The 22699-nt window shown below is 34.3% G+C and overlaps 1 protein-coding gene across 2 annotated transcripts in view; it reads left to right on the top strand.

The window, feature by feature from the left end:
- The window catches only part of TRDN (triadin), an 85013-nt gene that overhangs the window by 39280 nt on the left and 23034 nt on the right, over positions 1 to 22699 (top strand). For both annotated transcript variants that reach the window (XM_040552723.1, XM_040552724.1), the window contains exons 3-5: positions 5238 to 5375; positions 7271 to 7297; positions 21934 to 21981. In XM_040552723.1, the coding sequence (XP_040408657.1) occupies positions 5238 to 5375; positions 7271 to 7297; positions 21934 to 21981 (213 nt within the window). The remainder of the gene's footprint in view (positions 1 to 5237; positions 5376 to 7270; positions 7298 to 21933; positions 21982 to 22699) is intronic.

The following is a 22699-nucleotide window of genomic DNA, read 5'->3' as shown; positions in this document are numbered from 1 at the left end:
GACTGAAATGACGACTGAAGTGATTTGCACAGATAAATCAATTAGCCACTTTTTTTTTGCACACTTCATAGGAATAAATGACACAGACCATGAAATATAACCAGATTTTGTTACAACAAATCATAATGTGATTAATCAATTCCTGTTTTGAAAAGCCACAGTTACAGGGCTTATTATCAGTCTCAATTTAACAAATAAGTAAATAAATAAACAAATAAAGTTTTCCTTAAATTGAAAAAAAAAATAAATAAATTTTACTCAAGTTGAAATTACTTTGTCACTTTATGAAAATCATTTCCTGTCCAAAAAATGTACCTAATGTTGATGGAAGGACTTTGGAAGTCTGTTGTTGATTGATTTCAAAGAACTGAGGTGAGATATCACTTAACTTTAAAGGTACGAAAATCTATTTCCAAATAAACTGGAGTAGAAATTGTGAGTCAAGAATTCAGAATGGGAGAAATTAGATGGCTGGAATTCTTGTACTCGTATTTTGAAACAAATTAGTGTTTTTGTACCAGTAACGCTGCAGAACTACAAAGGATTATAGCAATTTTGATGGAACAAGCATGAAAGCCAATTTCAAAATACATGGGGAGTTTTCAGAAGTATTTAATACTTACAGCAGATCCAAAAGGATTTTTAAGTTATTTTAATCATATCTATGTATGCTTAGTAAAGAAAATCCAAACAATATTCCAATTTTTCTTGCAGATATATAAAACAGTTGACAACATTCTGGAAATTTCATTTGTGTTTTCCTATGATAAAAGGTAATATATAAAATCCTTCAATTTGACTGTGATTCATACTCCATTATCTGTAATTCTTCCAAGTTTAAGAACTCATCAGAAAGTTCTGGCAATTTTAAATTCTGAAGGTCCCACTGGGAAAGAAAAAAAATAAAATATTATTATTCTAATTGAAGTAAAAATCCCAGCACAAGTACAGCTGAACATTTACTGAACTGAAAAACATCATTAATATTACATCACGTAATAAAAGGCATAACCAAATAAAATGTTATAGCAAATCATTGTTGGTAGTACCCATTTTTGGAATTTTGCTTTTTTGGAATGCAAGTAATTTATTGAGATAAATACTTGTATTGACCTGGAATTAATTATGAATGTAAAATTACAGATATCAGTGTACAGTGAAAAAGATTTAAATGTGAAACAAGTAACACTGAGAGGATCCATGTCATATACTTTACTATCTAAAAATATGGTCTCGTGTCCATGGTAATTTTTCAGTCTTCCTTTTTAGTCGATGGATGCAGATGGATAACTTTGGAAATTTATTCATATCGCCCTAAAAAAGGCTTTCTGCATTGGCTTTTGAGGGAGTCTAGAAATCACCAGGGATTCAACACCTGGCTTTCAATATGATGATCTGAATTTAAGCTGTGATTAAATGAAACAACATACTGCCAAGAAAAGGCATTCAGTATTACTTATGTTTCATCCCCTGGCGTAATCAGTTGAGCAGCCATTTGCTTCCCTTCCTCTCCTTCCTCCATTGACAATCAATATTTAGTATTTTTCTACTACATTACCAAAGAGTCCCTGCTTACCAGTTCAGCAAAAGGTAGAACTTCACATCCTGTGAGGTACTGAGAAGTACTTCAGGACTGAGAACTACTGTGTCTTCACGTGGCCTCTTTACACTTTGTATTCAGGATCCTGCACCTGCTGTTGCCAGCACTCCTGGCACAACAGATATGACACAAAATACACAATACATGACATATTTATTATAGATTATAAGTACAGACTATAGCTATAGATTAGTTACAAATTATATATTATGCATTATATATTATATAACGTATGCTAGCAAGAGAAGTGCATTTTCAGTTTAGTTTATAAATAATTTGTATTCTAAGGTCTGACAAGAAATGAAAAGCCCGACAGAGATATGCAAAAGACAGTTAATCCAATTTGAATATGTTGAATACAAAACTAGTTTAATAAAAAAATCATCACATTATACCCTTACTGGACATCTGCAAATAAGAAATAATAAATAAATATATATATATATATATTACATAAAAATATCAAGCTCAAATGTTGTAATGAAAATTTGTATTCTATCAGTTACATTAACAAGAATATGAAAATCCTCTGAAAATGGAAAAATGCATCTTTCTTTGCATGTTTGTGAGACAAGTGGCATTTTTCTCTCTGCTTGTTTCCCCCTGAATTGCTTTATTTCTTTTTTTTAATGTGTGTTTTGTCTAGGTAAAAAATATTGTGTTATTGTCAAAGTTGCAGGGAGAGCTAGAAGCATGGATTTGATCAGTAATTCTTTCCACTTCAGGATTATCTGATGTGGTGTTATTAAGCACTTTAGGATGAATTATTACCGTTAGCATTTTTTTTTTATTATTATTTTTATTTAAAAAAAAGAAAATATTTAACAAAAGTTAAAAAGAAATCTGTGCACAAGTTGACATCTTTCCAGGTCTGTGTCACTTGAATCACACTGCAAACGGATCTCAAGGTATCTGTTTGTATACACAATTTAATTTTGCAAATACCACTGAAGTGTCATCTACACAGCCCCAAGCCGATTTTTTTGAACTTTCTATTTTAAACAGGATTTGCAACTTGGATCTGTTAGTGTAGGTGTTCCTGGAGAATTTTGCCTTTGGACAGTTACAATTTCTAATCCCTTTTCACAGTTTTCTATGAAGATGTTATGAATTAAAGACTGGAGTATGATGTTGAGGGCTCTGGTTCATCAGCAAAGATGGCTTGCCTTGGGGTGGTTACAGTAATTTCCTCTGCTCTTGATCTTGCTCTTCTCCAAGCAGTTTCCATGCCTGCCTGGAGGAATAATTCTCCTACCTGTGAAGCAGTTTGTGAACTGCTAATTTATAGCCCCAAATATTAAAATACACTGACATTTTTGTTTATTTTACAGCTGTAGTCCCCGCAGCTGTAAAAGCCCATGGCTGTAAAAGCAACTGAGCCATCCCTAAGCAACCAGTGCCCACAGGGTGGGTAGATAATGAGTAGAAACTAGGGCAGCTGTCCAAAGTTAAACCTTCCCTACTTGTGAATCAAAACCTCAGTTTTATCCTAAGCCCCACTGGCCATGCAAATTCTGTGATTTTGCATACACTTCTTAGCATCTCTAGATTAGAGTCAGTGCAAATTACATCCGGTGTTGGGTTGTAGATTTACTTTTATCGCCTGATATAGGTATTAGTTCCCTTGGTAAACAATGGATAAGGTCATTTGTGGCAAAACAACTAAAAAAAATAAAATCTCTGGATCTCAATGTGTGAGACCAATGCAAATAAATAAATGTCTTCTGATAAGCAAAGTCAATACTCTTTGGTACGCTACTCAAAAACTTTCTGATTTTTTAACCTGTTACAAACACAGTAGCACACAACAGTACATTAAATGAAGAGTTCACAAATATTTCCTTACAATGTTGTCATTCCATCATTGTGCATGATTAACTTATTTGATGTGCCTGATTGTTCAGTAACATATATACATATATATATATAAAATATAATTTTCAGGAGGAAAAAAATATATTAACCTAACTATTCAATCTACTTTATTAACAAACAGATCCAAAATAAAATTCAGTCTGGTCTTTTATGTTTCAAATTAGTTAATTACAAATAAAAGGAAATATTTAGTGATATATTTATATTTCAAATGAAGTTAAAGTTGAACATTTTTATTACAGCACTTCTTTAGAAAATAACTGTTCATGCCGTTGCCATCAAAGAAGTTGCTTCAAGCCTGTACTTTGCCTGTGTTTGTAACCTGCAAGTTCACGTGAGACTACTTCTGATCTCTGCTAAGATTTGGCTTGTGAGTCAGAACTCTGCAGCCAGAAGTAGTTTTGAAGAGACATGCATTTAATTTCTTATTAAAATATTTGCACAGGAAGATAGTGGTAAACAGAGAGATAGTTTCTATCTTGATCCTGTTAAATTCAGTGTATATATTTCTATTGAAACTACTAGAAATGAGTAGGCCAATGGCAAATAAGATTTGTGATCTACCTTTGACTGTCTAAATTTGTGGGAGACCTTCACATACATAGGGCAATTGTTCAGTCTAATATTTCAATTACAATGGACAATGACATAGACTGATTGACAGTTACCTCTCCTCCTAAACAATATTTGCTACAGATTTCTAAAAAAAAAAAAAGAGCTTGGTGGATGGAAAGGGTGGACAAAATATCCTGTCAGAGACTAGAGATTTCATCTGAAATACTATGTCAACATAAACAGGGTAGGGAGAAATTTTGGTGAAATTACAACTGGAGATGCTTTTAAGAGAATCCTTTTATTAATCACTAGTGGTTGCTTTCTCTGAAGTGTGGACATGTAGGGAGCAGAGGCCTTGCTTCCATTGCAGGTCTCAGCAAGAAATTGTTGACATTGGGAAGATGGAGCACATGGAATTGCGCAACTTTCTTGTTTGCCAACCTACTTGCCTACAGGAGCAATAAGACAACTAGTAAAATATACAGATGTGTACAAGTGTATGTGAATTAAGCTCTAAAATAGTTCTAAAAGAAGAAGCATAAACGCGTGTATGTTTTTGAGTGTAGATGGCTGTGCGCCATAATTTGTGTTTCACAACCCCCTTCGTTCTGGACTCGGGTTTGTTTTGGCCCAAATGTACATAGCTTTCTTCTTCCCATCCTTTACATGTTCTCCATGGGAATGATGTGATGTGTCCATGCAGTTGAAGCAGGCCTCAGTAATTTCCTAATCCAGGACTAGTGTAAAACAGAGGTCCTGAGGAGAGAAGTGATATGAGGTGTGGGACACCCACATTTGTGAATACTAAATAAACATTGGATGCAGGGGACATGGGCCAGTGATGTAAACTGGGTTGAAAAGAAGAGATTACCTAAAAGGGTAAATATTATGTGAAATCAAATCTATATTTATCTTTATCCTAACCAAGCCTCAAAAGAAGAGACAGAACTTGAAGAGCAGTATCAGACCAAATTGTCCACTGGGTCATGAATCACTCTGCTAAGGGCAGTAGGAATACAGTTTATACCAGTCTTGCACAGAAAGGAGAGCTGTCCTCAAACCCTTGAATAATAAAAATTAATATTCACAATCTTTTTTTGTATTAAAGGAGATAATATATTTAGTCCTGTGTAAAATGAAGATTAGCTTTAATCACCAAATGGGTATGCTTTTCAAACCTTTTTTTTCTTTTTAACTCTGCACTCAGGAAGATCTGTTAACAAGCTCAGCACAGAACCATTGAGAATCATTCATGAGACACTGGAAGAATCCACTGATTGGCTTTATGGCTTTATTTCTTTACTGTCTGACATCATATGGAGTGATGATGATGACACTGATGAAGGTATTTGTAATGTAAAGACTTCTGTAACTGCTCTAACTGTTGTCTTACATGCATTATGTTGGCTTACTCAGCTTTTAACCTCACAGTCAAGAAGGTCAAACAAAAAGAAAAGTAAATGTTGTTGGTAATAAAGCATCTACTGGCTATTCCAATCAGTAAAGTGGTCTCTTTGTTAGCTTTCATCTCATGTTTAATGTACCATTACAGAAAAGCTGTCAGAATTAAATATTACCATTAGTACATCTTAAAAAAAAAGAGCTAATTTATACGACTTCAAGGCCAAAACCAAAATATGCATCAGGATATTGCTTCAGAGAATGGCAATAGCTATTTTCTTTTAATCAGTAAGAATCTCAAGAATATCAGGAAATATACAAGGTAGACCTAGAAACCTAGCTATTTATTTTTATTTTTATTTTATGTACTGATGACAGGACAATATATTGACACAAGAAAAATATGACAAAAATTACTATTTTGGCTGGACTAAGGGGAGTTTGGATGGCAAATTACAAATAATAAAGTTTACTAAAAATTACGGTTTTGCCATTACAGTAAAATTCTTCATCTGACTTTATCTGATAAGTGAAAGTAAACTGCTAGCATTTCAAGTTTGGACATAACAATCCTTCTGTTATAGAAAAAAAAGTAGTTCCCTGGTAGGAGCAGACCAGTAGTGTATCTTCATGTCACATCATATTGTTCATTCTGACAAGCGATGAGTGTAGGACTGACTTCTTCATTCCCCAGTAGTTTATTTTACATTCTATTTGGTTATACCAGAATATAATTAAAAAATAATGTGCACTAAAACGGACTTCTACCTATTTGTTCATAAGCTTGAGATAGTATCTATTTTCTACCTTTACATGGGTGCATGAGCTTTTCTATATATGAATTCTAATAGAGATACATGTGAATACATGTTTATGCTACATGTAAATTTGTGAACTGGGCATTCTACTCTGAGATATGATTTACAAACAATAGAAAGCCACTTTCTCATATGGTTGAGAAACAGAAAAATGTGAAATCTGGAAAGCTTGCTAAAATTTCAGAAGTGTTCATTTTTATCATTTTGTAACTCTTGAAGAATCTGCAAGCATTCAAGTACTTGAGTGGCTAAGTGTTAATGCAAGCAGAAAAGGTCATAAAACACCTGGCATACAAAATCTCAAGATCTGAATGCTCACTAAGGAGTATTTGGAAACCTTTGTCCTGCTAGCCAGGTGGCATTTCACTGATATCTACCAGGGGTGTGAAATGGCTATAAGTAATGTACTGCATTATATCACAAAAAGTAGGTGCATATGAACTCCCTGCCTATTGTGCACTGTAGCCAATGTAACAGAGGCTGCACACTCACCACTATTGTCCAGACTAAATCCTTGAAATTCAAATCAAGGGCTCATAGTTCCACTGAAACTGAGTCTCTTTTGCCTTGAATTTCACTGAAAGTGTTGCTAGTACAATCTTGCTAACCAGCATATTCATTTTATAATTTGGAGTTAAAAATGAATCACTGGGCTTTTTCTTAAAACAAGGATATGTGCATAAATCCAAGCAAATTGCAAATGCACTATCACAAGTTTTTATTCAGAAGCAAAAAATAAAGATTTGGGTGTTTCCTTAGTCCCTCCTTTGCATTGAATTTATCTGTCCTAGAAATCCTCTATGGTAAAAGAGGATTTCTGAAAATCTCAGAATAGGGTGCTTACCTTTCAGCATATAAATAATAAAATGCATTAAAAAATAAAATAAAATAAAATAAAATAAAATAAAATAAAATAAAATAAAATAAAATAAACCAGCATGAGAAATAGCATATTGTTTTGTTTTGTTATATCTTTTATCTGTTTTTTTTTTTTTCGTTTTTTTTTTCCCTCATGGTTTAGGTGGAGTGGAACCTTCCCTGAAAAAAGGTTGGTCAGTTGCTTTATTATATAGGGCAAAAAATATTTTTATAATATATTTTATGAATAAACTATAGTCTGTTCTATAGGTTATGTCATTATTCACGTCAGTCTACTAACCAAGTATATTGTGCTTTAAAAAATTTCATAAATAAGAAACTCAAACTATAATACTTGCTGAAATGTTTGCTTTCTGCAATAATTCATTTTATTATTATGCAAAAAGCTGAAAAATGTTTATAACAAGCTGACAGAATTACTGAAATAATATTATTTGGAACATTGCCCTGTATATGGGACTCTTATTAATGCTAGTATGAGTTACACATATGCCTGCATAGAAATAGTATTTAGAAATAATAACACAGAAAGAATATTTATCGAGAAATAATGACAAGGTATTGTAAAAGCATTTTACGTTGTGCCAATACTGAACCCTAAAATAAGGACTACCTCTGAATCTTCTGGAAAAAAAAAAAATTACTTATTTAACATTGAATTTTTGCAACAGACAAGAATGAAACAAGTAGGACATATAATATAAATCTTTCCAGATGAAGATTGTCATGCAGCAACATAAAACTTAAATTCAACTTCTATTAAATCAAAATGTATTAGAAGGCTTGGGATATTGGTGATAGGATGTAAAGCTTTTCAAAACGAAGGCTTTTTTTTTTTTGCTACAAACTGAGCACAAGTTGATAATAGCAAGTTGTGTTACCAGGCCTGTTTGATTTGAATTTGGTATCCATCAAATGGTAAATCAAAAGGTAAATGCACATATTGAAGAATCTATCACCCAAGTTGGTGCTGAGATTACAATCCAGTTTTCTCTGAAGTTAATTGGAACTGGATCAAGCTTGTATTTAATGACACATTCTGTCAGTCTCAATAGCATATCAAAGGACTGAATAAGCTTGAAGACCAGGGACATTCATCTTTCATTGGATGATTCTTCATTTTAGGACTGAAGAAAACTGATATACAGTGTAGGAAAACATTCCAGCTTACTCCATCTGTAACATTTTCAAAAGGGCTCAGCATTGCCCTGTCTCTTCTCCCAGAGAGAAATGCATTGCTAATTTGACAGCAGGTGCAGAGTCTAAAGCTGTCATGCATTGCTGTCAGAGCCCCCAAGTACATGGTTGGAAGGTTCCTACTCACCATGGGCCAGTGTAGCTGGCTGGCTTGGAACTGTTATAGAGGTATTTCACTGCTTGGCAAGACTTAATCCATGGAAACATTACAGACAATGCCATTTTCAGCACTTCAATACCTGCTGATTTAGAAGTCTGTGATATCCTCATGTCTACTAAAGGCAAGCTCCTTACACTTTGTGTTGGGACACGTTAGGTTGTAGAAATATAATTCAGAGAAGCCATCAAAATAAATTGGAGGCTGCATAAATTAGCCAGTTGGAAGTGCTGAGATGATTGTTAGGACCTGGTATTCATCCCTTCCAAGGAGCTGAATACCTAACTGCCAGCTTGAGATGTTTTCTTCAGGATTCAAAGTTCTCAGCCCTCCCTCAGAGATAAATGCCTGAGCACATTGCCTGTGTTTGGTGTGAAGAGAAGGAGAGGCTGGTGATTCCTCAGGAGCTGGTAACTTACAGGACAGCTCAGTCACACAGATGTGTGGGCCCAAATTCAAACATGCTTCATCAGCCTGCACTTTTAAAGATATTTTGAGTGGGCTTTTCCACTTCCTGTATGTTTGCTCAAGATGTTTCTCTCCATGTTTCAGAGGATAAGGAGTTTCACCCTTGCCTCCCAGTAACATGGTGTTTCTTGACTAGAACTGACAAAGGAAGTGATCTCTCTGGATATACCCATTAACTTTCACATAGCAACATCCACAAATAACTTTTTACCATCTCCAGATGACTGAAGGTCTCCATTTCACCCTGACAAACAGGATCTGGCCTTGATTATACTTGAGTGTACTTGATTATACTTGATCTTGTCACCTTTTTTTCTGGGCTATAAAAATACAAGATGTATGGCCTGAAGCCATGTGTTTTTTGTTTGTTTTTTTGTTTTGTTTGTTTGTTTTGTATGACTGCTATTAGGGCCAGACCCTAAGAAGGACCTGCAATTTTTGGATATCAAAATGTTAGCAGCTAGATCCACAAAATCAGCACCAAACTTTTTGGCTTTGGAGTGTTCTCCACTTTCATTTAAAGAACCATTTCTACATCATAGTCCCATATACTCAGTGCTGCATCCATAGCTTTGTGAATTATACATCTTTAGATGTCTTTTCTTATACTTGGGGCATATGAACATCCGAAACAAAGACCAACAGTTAGACCATATAGTAAACACCGGAAGAGGAACAGAGTTTGATTTTTTCCACATACTTAAAAGTTAGAAGTTTCTCTCAAATTTCACTCTGGAAACATGTATATGAGATCTAATATTGCTATGCCTGACTTTTAAGTATTTGTTATTTTGATAAGAGCTTTCATGAATAGGTAGATAAGGGTTGTTTTCTTTTAAATCTCCATACCTACTTTGGCTGTATGGACAAGCCTTTATATTTTTATTTTTATTTTTTTCTTTTTTGACTGGCAGTTGTAATGAATGCTAAAGTGTTAGCACAAAAATTACTTTATAATGTAAATATAGTAACTGAAAAAATAAGATTACTGGTACTACAATAAAATCGCATATTGAATAAACTTCAAGGGTGGTGGTGAGGACACTGCAGTGATGAAAGAAAAACGAATAAATGAATAAAAGTGCAATGATAATTATGAGCCCAAAGAAAGCAAAGATCACCTTCCTAGAGATGTAAATTGAAAGCAAAGATAATAAGAATACTAGCAAAGATTATGGTCTGGCACACAGAACAAACCTAATATCAGTTTCAGAATCCTTTAGAAAGAATGAAAATGCTTCTCAAGTGCCTTTTTTATTGCAATTATTTTTGCCAGCCTAAGTCTTATCACTAATATTTATCTTTAATAATTGGAAAAGTGTGAACATTTGATATTGTCTAACAAAAATAATGTAGCCTTCACCAGAGGTAGTGATTTTTTCCAGTCTTTTTTACAGTCTTTAACAGTGTGTACTCTCAACGTGCTAAAAATGCAGTGCTTTTTCACAAAAGATGCTCAGAAGCCTAATAACAGTTTCTTGCAGGCTTAATACATTTTTGGCTTCATTTCCTTCTAGAACAATGGTTTTGAAGGATAATGCTGTTCATTTTCTAAAGGTTAGTTTAACCTTTAGAGACAAATCCAATTATTTGACATCTGTATGTTTTCTCATATTTTGGTCCTTTTACTAGAATTAATTGTTACAGAAAGAGAGAAATATTTATTATCTTTTTGTGCACATCTGTTGTACCTAGCATCAGCTCTGAAGTTGGTAAAGAGCTGAGAAACACAGTGCACAAAATTGAAAATGATTACCTCTAAAATAAAGGCAAGTGCAGACACTTTAACGTTGTCATCCCTGGATAAAAACGTGATTATTAAACTGTCTTGGAACTTCATTCCTGTTTATATATTAGTAATTGAAAATTTAAATCTAAATATGGGTTCCTAGTTTAGTTTGCCAGGGTACAGCTGCCGAACTGTGCACATGTAGCAGTCAGTTTTGTATATTATATAATCTTCCACTGGAAAACAGGCAATAATTTCTGGCTAGGAAGCGTGAATCTTGTGCTTGGACTTAGGAAGAAGTTGTTCAAAACTATTCAAAATATTCTAACATCAGAGTTGTTTGTTTTTAACTTTACACTCTGAAGCTTAGTAAATTGTTTTTCTCGGATGTTATTCTTGATTTAATATTTGGGCTTAGATGAAATCCCTGCCCCACCTCCCCTCTTTCAAAAGTATGTCCCTTTGTAAGCAATTCTCATTTCAATAAATATAAAGAACTTAGAAAGCACTGAGCAAGAAATGTAGCACCACCATGGTATTGTTACCATCTCTATATTAACAAATAGGTTTTCATTAGCATAAGATTATTTTATATCAGCAATCAAAACAAACTTGATTTCTCTGAAGTAGAGACAGACCTCTAAATTTCTGTGAGCTAGGGTGTCTGTATGAGTTAGAAAGATGTATAAAATACTTATATGAAATGATTCTATTTTCCTTTTTGATATTAAAAAAATCTTTAAAAATGCAGCTAAATCATAGATTAAAACAAGAAAGCACATACAACAGAAATTTCTGTTACAATTTGCAAGAAACTTTATTAATTACAAATAATATTTTTTAGGAAAATACCTTATTCTTCTTTCCACCCTGTCTTCAGTTCAGATGAGAATATATATCCCTGAGGATTAGACTGGTAATTAATATGTTCAAGATACACATATCATACTCTTCTGAAAAGACATGGCAACTTCTAAGGGTGCAGTTGTTTCTGCTGATTTATTCTCAGCAGTTCTGGTCAAGGTGCAGTTACCCCATACTTGACTCTGGACACTCACTCCCATTAAACCCACCACCCAAGCCAGAATTTATTTAGCATGACTATTTGTTTTTCAGATGTGGGTATGAATCTGAGCTAACAACCACAAACAAAATGCTCGTGGAAGGAAAGTTTCTCAACCAGATTATTTCCTACATCTCCCTTTGAGAGTGATCAAACAAATATCTGCCAGCTTGGCCTGGGAAACCCCTTTCCCAGGTAGAAACAAGCTGCTTAGAGAAGACTAGTAGGGGATTTGGTGATTTTATTTATTTATTTATTTTACTGTTTGTTTTTGTTTGATATTATGCCCCCTATAAGCCTAGAGAGAACTGTTACAGTGTATTCAAAAAGAGTAGGGAAAGACTTACTGACAAATTAAGATTTTAGTCCTAGCATTTAACTACATCAGATTGTTTTTATCTATTAAGTAAATAAGAATGATATGATCAGGCTAAAAGTCCAGTTCAGCCAGTGAATGGGCCAGAAGTCCCTATTGCTGTCCAAGAGTGACCTATGCAAATGCCTAAGGGAACAAGAACTGTTAAAAATATAGCAATAACATCCCAGAACTATTCGCCATACTCCATACGTTTGCCCAAGTCAGGGGCTACCTGAACCATGCTGTCACTGAATTCAACAGGGTGGTTGTAATCCATCCATCTACTCACAGTGAATTCAAGGCCATAGACAATATGTACACGGGGAACAAAACTATGATGGTAATAAGTTGTTGGAACCAGTTTGGTTTCATAATAAAGCTTTGAAGAAGACATTTTCCTTTTCCAAATTCTCACATGATTAGTTAAATAATAAATAGTCACCTTAAACTGTTATCCTTAAAAAAAAATTCTGTATGCATTAGAATTTGTTTTTTTACTTTTAACTTGGTGTCACAAAGAAACAATCTTTTCCCATACTAAAATATATATATATAATTCTATATATAACTCTATGTAAATAATATATGAATACATATATTCTTACAAATAGCATAATAAATCTATCTATATATCAATAAATATAACTGACTAGTGCCACTTTAGATAACATACTGTATCTCAGTTGTAGCAGGGACAGGCAGAAGTTACACAGGACCTAGTGGAGAAGTACACCCTTATGGAGCAGCTGGTGAAGACCAGAATACCTACAGTACCCTTTTTAAAAAAATGCCAGGTGTTTAAAACTCTTGCATTTTAAACACTCTACTAATAGGGTTTACTAAAATTTTTAAAAGAATCATAAGTTCTTATAAAAAGATATAGATAATAATTTGCTGTTACTATCATTTATATCTGAAGAATAACTGGAAAAAAATGCATTGCCAGATAACATGGCAACTATCTTTTCTTGGAAGAATACAGAAATTAGAATATCAGCTCCTACCATTTAGAAGTCTTTTTGTTATACAGTAACAAGCCTGGAAAGAGTAAGAAAACAATTTTTATTTTTTATTTTTCTGGAGATAATATTCATGTTCAAAAAATATTTATACAAAGAAATAGACATTTTCCAACCAAAAAGTTGGAATGGACTAGAGAAAAGAAATTCAGATTACCATCTATGCAACCTGAAAATTGAGTTGCTGGTGTGGTAGTTATATGTGTGTCTTAGAAAATAATTATTCAGTTCCATTCATCCCTAAAGTATCTATCTATTTGTACTGGTAATGCCTTCTGAATTCAGTTTCTTTTATGTTGCCATATGGTAATGTTCACTTTTCTGTGTATGAGTTGCTATTATAGATCCCTGTAAAAGGCTTTCACTCTCTCCCTAGGCTGCACTTTACTACAAAGCATTTGGCATATCTTTGTGTAAAGTACACCCTTTGTTAAAAGATGAAAATCATTGATTGATTCAATTCTCAGATGTTAAACTGCTTTTCCAGACATGTATTTTTTTGCATTTTGCATTTTTGTGGCATCCATTTCTGTTATTAATGTTCTTTTAACAATCTCATCTTCTTTTACATACTCTGATCAATATAGTAATAGCATTTCCACTATAAAATAGCATTTTATAATGTAAGGAAAATATTTACCATATTATCAAGATGAAACAAAACTACTTACCTCTAGGGAATAGGGATGTTCATTATAGTTCTTTTCCCTATTGAAGAACAGTGATTGAGTTTCAATTTTAATCCAAAATTGCTATCTTAAAAAAAAAGAAAATAAAAGCACACGGAGAACTTTGAACCACAAGGCTAGTAAGAATTCTGGGCAGAAGTGTAACAACACAGAGGTTTTCAGAAGTTTAAGCTATCCTCTTAAATCAGGGAAACCCGTAAGCAAAGCTTAAGATAACCCATGTTATCATGGTGGAATTCCATGGTGGAATTCTTCATTTGTGCCTCAGCAGTGTGGCATTGGGGATGATCTTACTCAAAAAGAAGAGCGGAGTATTAGGCAGATGCCCCCCTGGCTGGGAGTTTGCTGTGCCAGAGACAGAGCAAATTCCTGACCTAGCAAGTAAGAGCTAATAAAGGACATAAATATGTGTTAATGTATATGTATAAATTACAAAGAAAAGAAAACAGAATAAAATGTATTCAAATTTTCCACATGGAAAAAGGTTTCTCCTATTTGGTTTCTCCTCTTCTCATCACTAGCTAATTCTACCTCTGCTGCCCATGTTCAGTGAGAATTTGTCTGGCAAGACCACAAAAATGTAATAAGGTTAAAGGTTTCTCCAAAACTCAGATAAACTTACAGTACCAAAATCTGGGGTCCTGTATATTTCGGAGTGAACTCAAATCCTCTCACAGCTGCTGCTGCCCCAAGGAGAGGATATAGTGGGGCCCTATGCTTGTGACCCACAGAAATAGTATCTCTCTTCTGCATGCCAGGCCCCTAAAAAAGAAGCCCCCCTTAGCACATCTAGAAATGTTTCAATTTATAGGAATATACATTGGCAGTCTAATACAATAAGGTAGAATCTGCAGAGTTGCCATTTTTTAAAGTTGAGCATAGGAACTGTGATTAGTCTTGTGCTTTTTTTTTTTTTTTCAGCACACATGAAAATATATATTGAGTAGATTTATATAGAAAAAGACATCTTTAATGCTAAAGATTAGAGATTTTTCTGTATATATCATTTTACTCTACTCAGGGGTCTACAATTTTTATCTGTATTTTGTCTGTATAAAATTATATTCAATTAAGTGCAGACTATGATAAAATTGATTATGAAAAACATCATCTAAAACTTGTCCAATTTTTTTTTTCTGTTGGTTGAAATCCGTAAAGAGAAACATGTCAAGGCAGTCCTTTTTCAATTCAGAATCAAGGTACAGAACTGCAGTCAGGGAACAAAAATACAACACCAGCAATAAAAAATAAAATAATAATTTAAACAACAACAACAACAAAACAGTCAACATATTAATATACTTGGAATAAAAAAATGACTTTTATGTAAAAAATGTTTAGGGTGAAGATCTGCTATTTTCCACTTTTAATTCTTTCCAAAGCCTAGTTACTAAAATTTCTTCATACAAAACAGTATGCTTATGGTCTTCTTGAAGCATGCCAGTGCTGCTTGCAGGATAATTAGTGGTACCCTCTCCTCTTAAAAGCTTTCTGTTAAAAAATAGTTTTTCCACTCTAAATGGAAACTTTATGAGAGGGAAAAGAAAACCCACAACGTAAAAAACAGCCTCTAAAATAAAAGAGTTTATGCACCAAGTTAAGTTCCAAGTGCCTTGGTAAACTGAGGCTTCAAGATGGACTTTGTCTCTGAGGACCGACCATGATCATTTTCTTTTCTTTTTTTTTTTTTCTTTTTGTCGTTGTTGCTTTGGTGGAGGATGTAGCTCAACATTAGGATTTATCCCATGTTTACAGCTAATTCTTCAGCCCTGGAATCTTTTATCAAACTTTCAATCTCATCTCAGTTTTTCAGGAAAAATAAATATTTTCCTATTCTGCTAAGAGACAATTTTATATTGAAACATTTTCCTTTTGCTGGATTAAGGTTTTTTTTAACAGCCCTAGTAGATATAAGAAAATGTCCAAACATAAAAAAACAAGTGGAGAGATCAATGACACTAATCAGTGATTTTGCCCCCCTACCCAAAATAAAATAAAATAAAATAATGTTTTAATAAGGCCACAGCAATGTAATGATACACTTCTACTCAGTACTAATTGCAAAAGCTATAGCAAAATGAATGATATTTCAAACATAGCAATGTGGAAAAATATGTACAAAATTAATTGTCTTGAATATTATGTTAAAAGGAGGAGTGGAATAAGTTCAGTCCAGAACATTGGAGATTATGGAAGAGCGGGTTATAATAAAATCTTTACATGGGCTGGGGTGTTCTGCTGTTATGAAAACAGCACACACACTATTCTGAAAAACCCTTTCTTCCCAATGCATCTTGTTTGATGTATACTCTTGTAAGAATAAGATAAAATAAAACATCAGCCCAGAATCAAAGCACTCCTCAGCAACATAAGGAAGATGTCAGCAGGTCATCTATGATGCATTTATATTATATACTGGTGAAAGTACAATAGTGTGGAAACAACTGAATATCTCTTGAACTAGAATCTAATCTGTTTATTTTTGTCCCATTTTGGCATTATAAAAAGGTTTGTATAGCAGAAAGACCAATAACATCTCTGTATTCTTAGGAGAACATTAAAACCTACTTGTTTACTGTATGCTACCCAAGATGGGTAAATTATTCGAAAATATTTGAGGGTTATGTTCTCTTTGTCTCTGATAGCTGTTCAGTGATGCCAAACAAACTACCAAGAGGAGGGAATAAAGACAATTGCAGAGAAGTAGTCGAGCTTTGCTGAGTAGGTTTAGGAGCAGTCAAAGTCACTTCACAGCAACCTTCACAGTTTAGGACAACATGCTGTTTTGGGTAAATATAGACCAGAACAAAGGGTTTGCACCAAGAAGGAGAAATGGTCTTCTGTGACCTCTGTCAAAAGTAGTCTTATGCAGCACATGAAAGAGACACAGCAAAATATGGAAAAGACAAGGCAAGAGAAAAGAAAAGGATCTTCATTTTCACTCCAAATTGTAGTTGTGAATTCTAAAGAAATGGATAAACAGTTTTGAAACTGTACTTAAGAAGCACTGTGGCCCGATAGTTCATTGGGTGCTCAACCATGCATTGGATAAGCACACAAACCCTTCAGCATTTTCATTGATAAGAGACAAATCACCTCCTGTCACATTTTCACAACCTCAGGAAAAGTTGCTCTGTACCCCAACCTGTTGCTATGAGTCTTCAGAACAGAGGAAAATACTGATCTATGAAAACACTGGATAAAACTACACTACTAGCAAGCTTTAAGGAAGTCACTTAAATTGGTCATATGCACCACTCAGACTTTCTAGCAGTGAACGTTACTACCTAAACTCTCCTGTAACATCACACTGTCTTTGGTTCCTAGATATATGCACAATACACCATTTTAATTCCCCAATTAAATATTACCTCTTCTTTCATTGTTTTTCCCCATTATTTCTGTTGCACTTTTTTTTTTTTTTTTTTCCTCCTCTAGCTCAAGCTATATGATGTATTAGTTGTTAGCTGGAAGTTGCTGTAATGCATGAATTCTTTTATTCTCCTCCCAGCCCCATAAGGATAACTGTCACCCTCACCAGCTGGTACTATCTAGATTAAAAATAGATATCAGCTGTGCAATTGCAAATTTCTCCTGAGGATACCAGCAGCAGGAGAGTTGACTACAATTCTTCATACAGACAGCATCTAGAAACATATTAGAAATGACATTCCTCTTATCTTCCAAAGCTCTTAACACCACTCACTCCTGCCTTGCCCTCAGTATCTATTTCCACCATCTCTTCAGAATAATTAGCTGCCTGCTACCAATTAGCCTTGATAAACTAGCAAGGATATAGTCCTATTCAATTTCTTGGAATAGATGTAGGGGTTTTGACTGCTCAAAAGCAAATTATTAACCTCTAGTACAACAGGACTGTGAGTAGGACTCATTTTCCTTTTCACACTTAGACGTTTATGAAAGAATGTCAAAGCACTAAAGGTGTATATCACTGTGTTACCTGTAAGAGAATATGAAAAGAAGACCAAGTGGTAAAATTTGCTTAGGGAAAAAAAAATGTAATGTATTATTATTTCAAATGAAACTCCATCAGTTCAACTATAAAAAGAGGAGATAACAAAAAAATCAACAGGAGAGCAGTCAAAAGCAGAGGAAGAAGTGAACTCTGTTGATGACAACAGAGGTTTCCTTGCCCTGTTCCACAGGGGAGAGGCGTTGTCTCTTCAGTCATTCTCAGGTAAATCTGCACAGAGCTGAGCTGTGCTAGGTCAGGGGATTGCATTCTTTTTCTCTTTCTCCAACCTTGATCTTCCCAGAGCTGGGGCTTCATAGTGCATTGTCAGTGCCAGGCTGTTGTTCGACATCACAAAATGCTGATAATGGGAATTATCTTGGTGAGGGGTAGGGGAAGCTAGCATCCAAACTGCATGTTTAGCAGGGATTTTCAGTAAAGCTGCCTGCAACACTGATCCTTAGTGGACCATGTGGGCCTGTTCTAGGTCAAAAGCACACAGATTGCCTGCTAAGAATATATTGACGCTATCTCCTTTTAGCATCTTGAAATGGTCAGTGAGAAGCCCACTAACTTCCCTTCCTGGAGTTGTTTAAAATAATCACTCTGCATGTTCTGTATATCCACACAACACCCAAGGTCTAGAGAAATTGGTGTCAAGCAGTATCCATATTTAAGGAAATAAAGTACTTATCTATTCAAAGCCCAAGAAACAAAAGAGGAAAGATAATTTTTCACGTCTGTTTGATAAGTGGAAAAAAAAAATGTATACAGCTTTTAAAATACATACTACCTTGCAATAATTTAATAAACTGTGCTATCATCTCATAAAGAATCGGGATGGTTGCTGTGGTAACGAAGATTATCCTTGCTGCTGCTTGATTCTGTCATTTTTCTAAACATGAATTCATAATATTTAGGATTTATTAACAATGTGTCACATTGATAGAGATAAATTACATGCTTTAAACTGGCCATGTATGTCTTCTATGATATTATAGCCGCTTTGTCAACTCAGCAATAAGATCTGATGTGATTACTAGAAAATTAAAGCTATTTGTCATAAAGGATGAGGCAGTATCAAAACTCTCAGAACAGAAAAAGTCTCAATAGAGTAATCTAATGTGTTTCCTTATTTTAAATATTTTCGGAGTTAGCTAACAGTCACTGTTTTCTGTCTTGTAAATTGATCAAGATCAGCGTATATTGAAACTAGATTTATTTGTGCTGGGAAAATTTAGGTTATAATGCATCAGAATTGATGTCTTCCAAGCTGCAATATTTCATGATGGTTCTAACTATAATGCAGAGTTTGTGGAGAGATCCTAATGATGGCATACTTTGCAATATATAAAAATACATATACACACACTTACAAAGTTGTATTTCACTTCAAGGAATTTTTGTAGGGTTTTGTGCAATGTATGGTATCCTAATTGTAGCAGAAAATTAGATGACATTCTCAATGCTGCTGTCTAGAAAATATCATTTTATGTGCATTACTGAGGTGTTTGTGTCAATAAGTGCCATCACTAATACCATGTTAGGCTAATTTAGATGGCCAGTTCTACAGTCATTGTTCCGTATATATTTGGCAGTTGAAGAAGCAATAAAAAATTCACTAAAATCACAGAAGTTTTAACACTTTTTTTTTTTTGAAATAACAAGTATTTATATATTTTTATTATTTTTAAAAGAAAAAGATGCCTATTTTTTGTAGTGAGACACATAATAGGCAGTTGGAACACAGTGGAGTTGAGTAACCTTAAGTCAAGCAAGGAGAGGACAAGGGGCAGAAGTTTTAAACTGAAAGACAGTAGATTTAGATTGTAAGGAAGACATTTTTTACAATGAAGGTGGTGAGGTACTGGAATAGGTTGCCCAGAGAGGTTGTGTATGCCCCCTATTAGGAGATAGGCCAGGATCAAGGCCAGGTTGGATGGGGCTTTAAGTAGCCTGGTCTAGTGGAAGGTGTCCCTGCCCATGGCAGGAGGTTGGCCTCGATGACCTTTAAGGGTCCCTTCCAACCCAAGCCATTCTATGATTCTATGAATATGTGTCACTGTAGGATGTGATATGTCAGGCAGTGGGACATAATTACATCTGTATGTAGGATGAACTTTTGAGCTGGGTGAGATATGTCTACACTGTATACTGCAATGCAAAGGAAGTAACAGAGCTTTCTTTAAATGCACTATCAGGGTTTGAAGGCAGTCTGGAACAGCAGCATGGAGAACTGCTTTGATGTGCTCAGAACTAGCTGCACATGATCTTTGTCTTGAACCATTCCTACTGATTGTTACCAAAACTAGTTTGTGTATCCTTTTAAGCAGAACAAGAGGGAAGTGTTTGAAAATTCAGTTACTGGATTGTCTTGGTAGATGGAAAAAGTATCCTCATATAGTTGAAAAAAAAAAAAAAAAAAATCCAATCTCAGCTGAAATACAGTAAATCAATACGGCATGATTTCTTCCTAATCATAACCTTTGAGGTTTATAGAACAATAAATGAACTACACACCCAGGCTGCAAAATACAAGGTAAAAATAGAACAAAAGGCCTTTTGGCTCATTGACATCATATAATTTGCTTAGTTATGCTGCCATACATAGACAGCTAACAGTGATACATATTTTCGCCTTTGTTTTCCTTTATCTCCATGAAGTAATGTCCTCTCTCAAGGCTACATAGGCTGATGCTATAGCATAGTTGTTTCTTGTGAACCAGGCAAAATCATTACTTCAGCTATGATTCAGATGGCTACCACTATCTGATAAAAACATCTTGTATTTATTTAAAATGAACTATGCACAAATCAGAGTCTTGGAAAGAGAAAATACCATTTTCCATTATATCTCTTTGGCAACGTACATTCTGTTACAGCCAGAGCAGATAACTAATGGGATAAATGGAAGATTTCAGTTGTCTTCAAAAGGCATTATAGTAGCTCCTTTGAGTTGAGATGTAATATACACTTTTTTTTTTTTTTTTCTCCCTTGGATTAATTTTGGTGCCAGAGTTCTTGTTATTTAGATTCTGCAGACCAAGATCCTAAAATACAGGGTAGCACCTCCAATAAAGTCTGGTCAGATTTGTATGCGTTGTTGTCAAAGGTTTATTTGATCCAGTATTTTATGCCAGTTTTCCACTGCAGGAAAATATGCATATTGCCTAATCAACCAGAGGATCTGTTGAGTCTTAATGGCTTTACTGAGCACCTCTCATAAATGGCCTGTATATTTCTACCATTGTAAGCAAACAGTGCTATGCAAGCTTGATTTATTTCTGTTTTTGTTGGTGGTGGTTGTTTGTTTTATATTATCCTGGTTTTGACACAATTAGGACAGTAGAAAAAAAAAATAAACACAAAGGTGTATAGCAGTAATATAATGTCTATGTCACAGGTGAGGATTTTTATTTTTTAGAAGAGATGGCATAGCAAGGGCATGTAAATACTGTACCACTTTGTCTTCTAACAAAGCAGTTCTTAGCTAAGGGATTTATTAAATGTGCTTTAAATGTGCTTTGGTATACAGCATGATTAAAATGAGTCAGTCATTCTTGGAGACTCTGATCCCTAACCTGGGAACTTTTATCTCTGTTTGTAATTTTTGTCCAACATTGACTCTATTTTTATTGTGTGTTGGAGCTACCAACTGAGCATTTGAGCTTTAAAAATTTAGAAAATGTAGTAAAAAGAATATTTACCTTCCAAAGGTAATTCTGAGAACATAAAAAACTAATCCTGGCAAACAAGTAGACATACAGAAAAATGCTTAGTAAAAGCATGGGTTTTTTTTTGTTTGTTTTTTTCCTGATTCATAGTCAACATATGTTACCATATAGCAGCTACAGGTCAGCAAAACCTGTTCTTGACTTTAAAAGCAGTTATATTGCTTAATTTAAATCAGAATAATTATTAAAGTCATTGACTGTTATGATTTTTGTCCACATGTATTCTGTGTGTATGTATATATAGATATAACTGATAATTTAACTTTATTGTATATAATTATGAATATGAAGATGATAAAGTCATGGCTATGCTATAACTTTTGAAGCACTTATCTAATTTTATTAAAAGAATGCATCTAATATTTTCCTGCGTTAAAATTATTTTAATATGGATAAATGAACTCTACATTGTTTTCAGAAATCCATAAAGGGAAACCAGAGAGACATGAAAAACGAACAGCAAAAGGTAACATTATTTTTTTGTCTGTTTACTTACAAGTATGTATATAATATACGCTGCATTTGCCAACTACATATTTTACCACTGTTTTATTATAGAAACACTCAGAAGCACTGTGGTTGGCACAGTCTGTAAATAATTAAAATTCCATGTATGCCTTAACATTAACAAATAATGCCATTTTATATTTGTTGGGCTATATTGTAAATGCACATTCATAATAAGATTATCTTGTCCGTACTTATCCAGGAGTCTTTTTGTAGCAAAGGTGCAAGAAGGTAGAGTGCTGATGAACTTCCTCTAGTACAAAACACATGAAGTGTGTTGGGCAAGGAAGAAAACAAATTTATAGGCCAGGGGGTGCCATCAAAGTTAGGAAGTGCTAGTTAAGAGTGAGCCAGGTGTGTATCAAAGATAAGAAAACCTCCATTATAAGAACCTACTCTCTTTCAGAGTGTTTAATCTCCTCTAACTGGCACTTCCCAAAATTAACAGAGGAACTGGTTTGGACTGGTTTTCAGAGGTCAGGTAAACAAAGAAGCTTCCTGAGTTATTTGCAGATTTTTTATTTTATTTTTATTTTTTTGTCTAATAAAATCTTCTCTGGAAAGGTTAGGATACACAAAATCTGATGAGCATCTCAATGATGCACCAGTGTCATGCTTAGTAATCATAGCAGGAAGCAAGAAGTAAGCTTATTAAAAATAATGTGTATATACATACA

The sequence above is a fragment of the Cygnus olor genome, chromosome 3, assembly GCF_009769625.2.
Source record: "Cygnus olor isolate bCygOlo1 chromosome 3, bCygOlo1.pri.v2, whole genome shotgun sequence".
Lineage (NCBI taxonomy): Eukaryota > Metazoa > Chordata > Aves > Anseriformes > Anatidae > Cygnus > Cygnus olor.
Note: the sequence above shows the minus strand (reverse complement) of the source record. Positions and strands in the feature narration are given on the sequence as shown.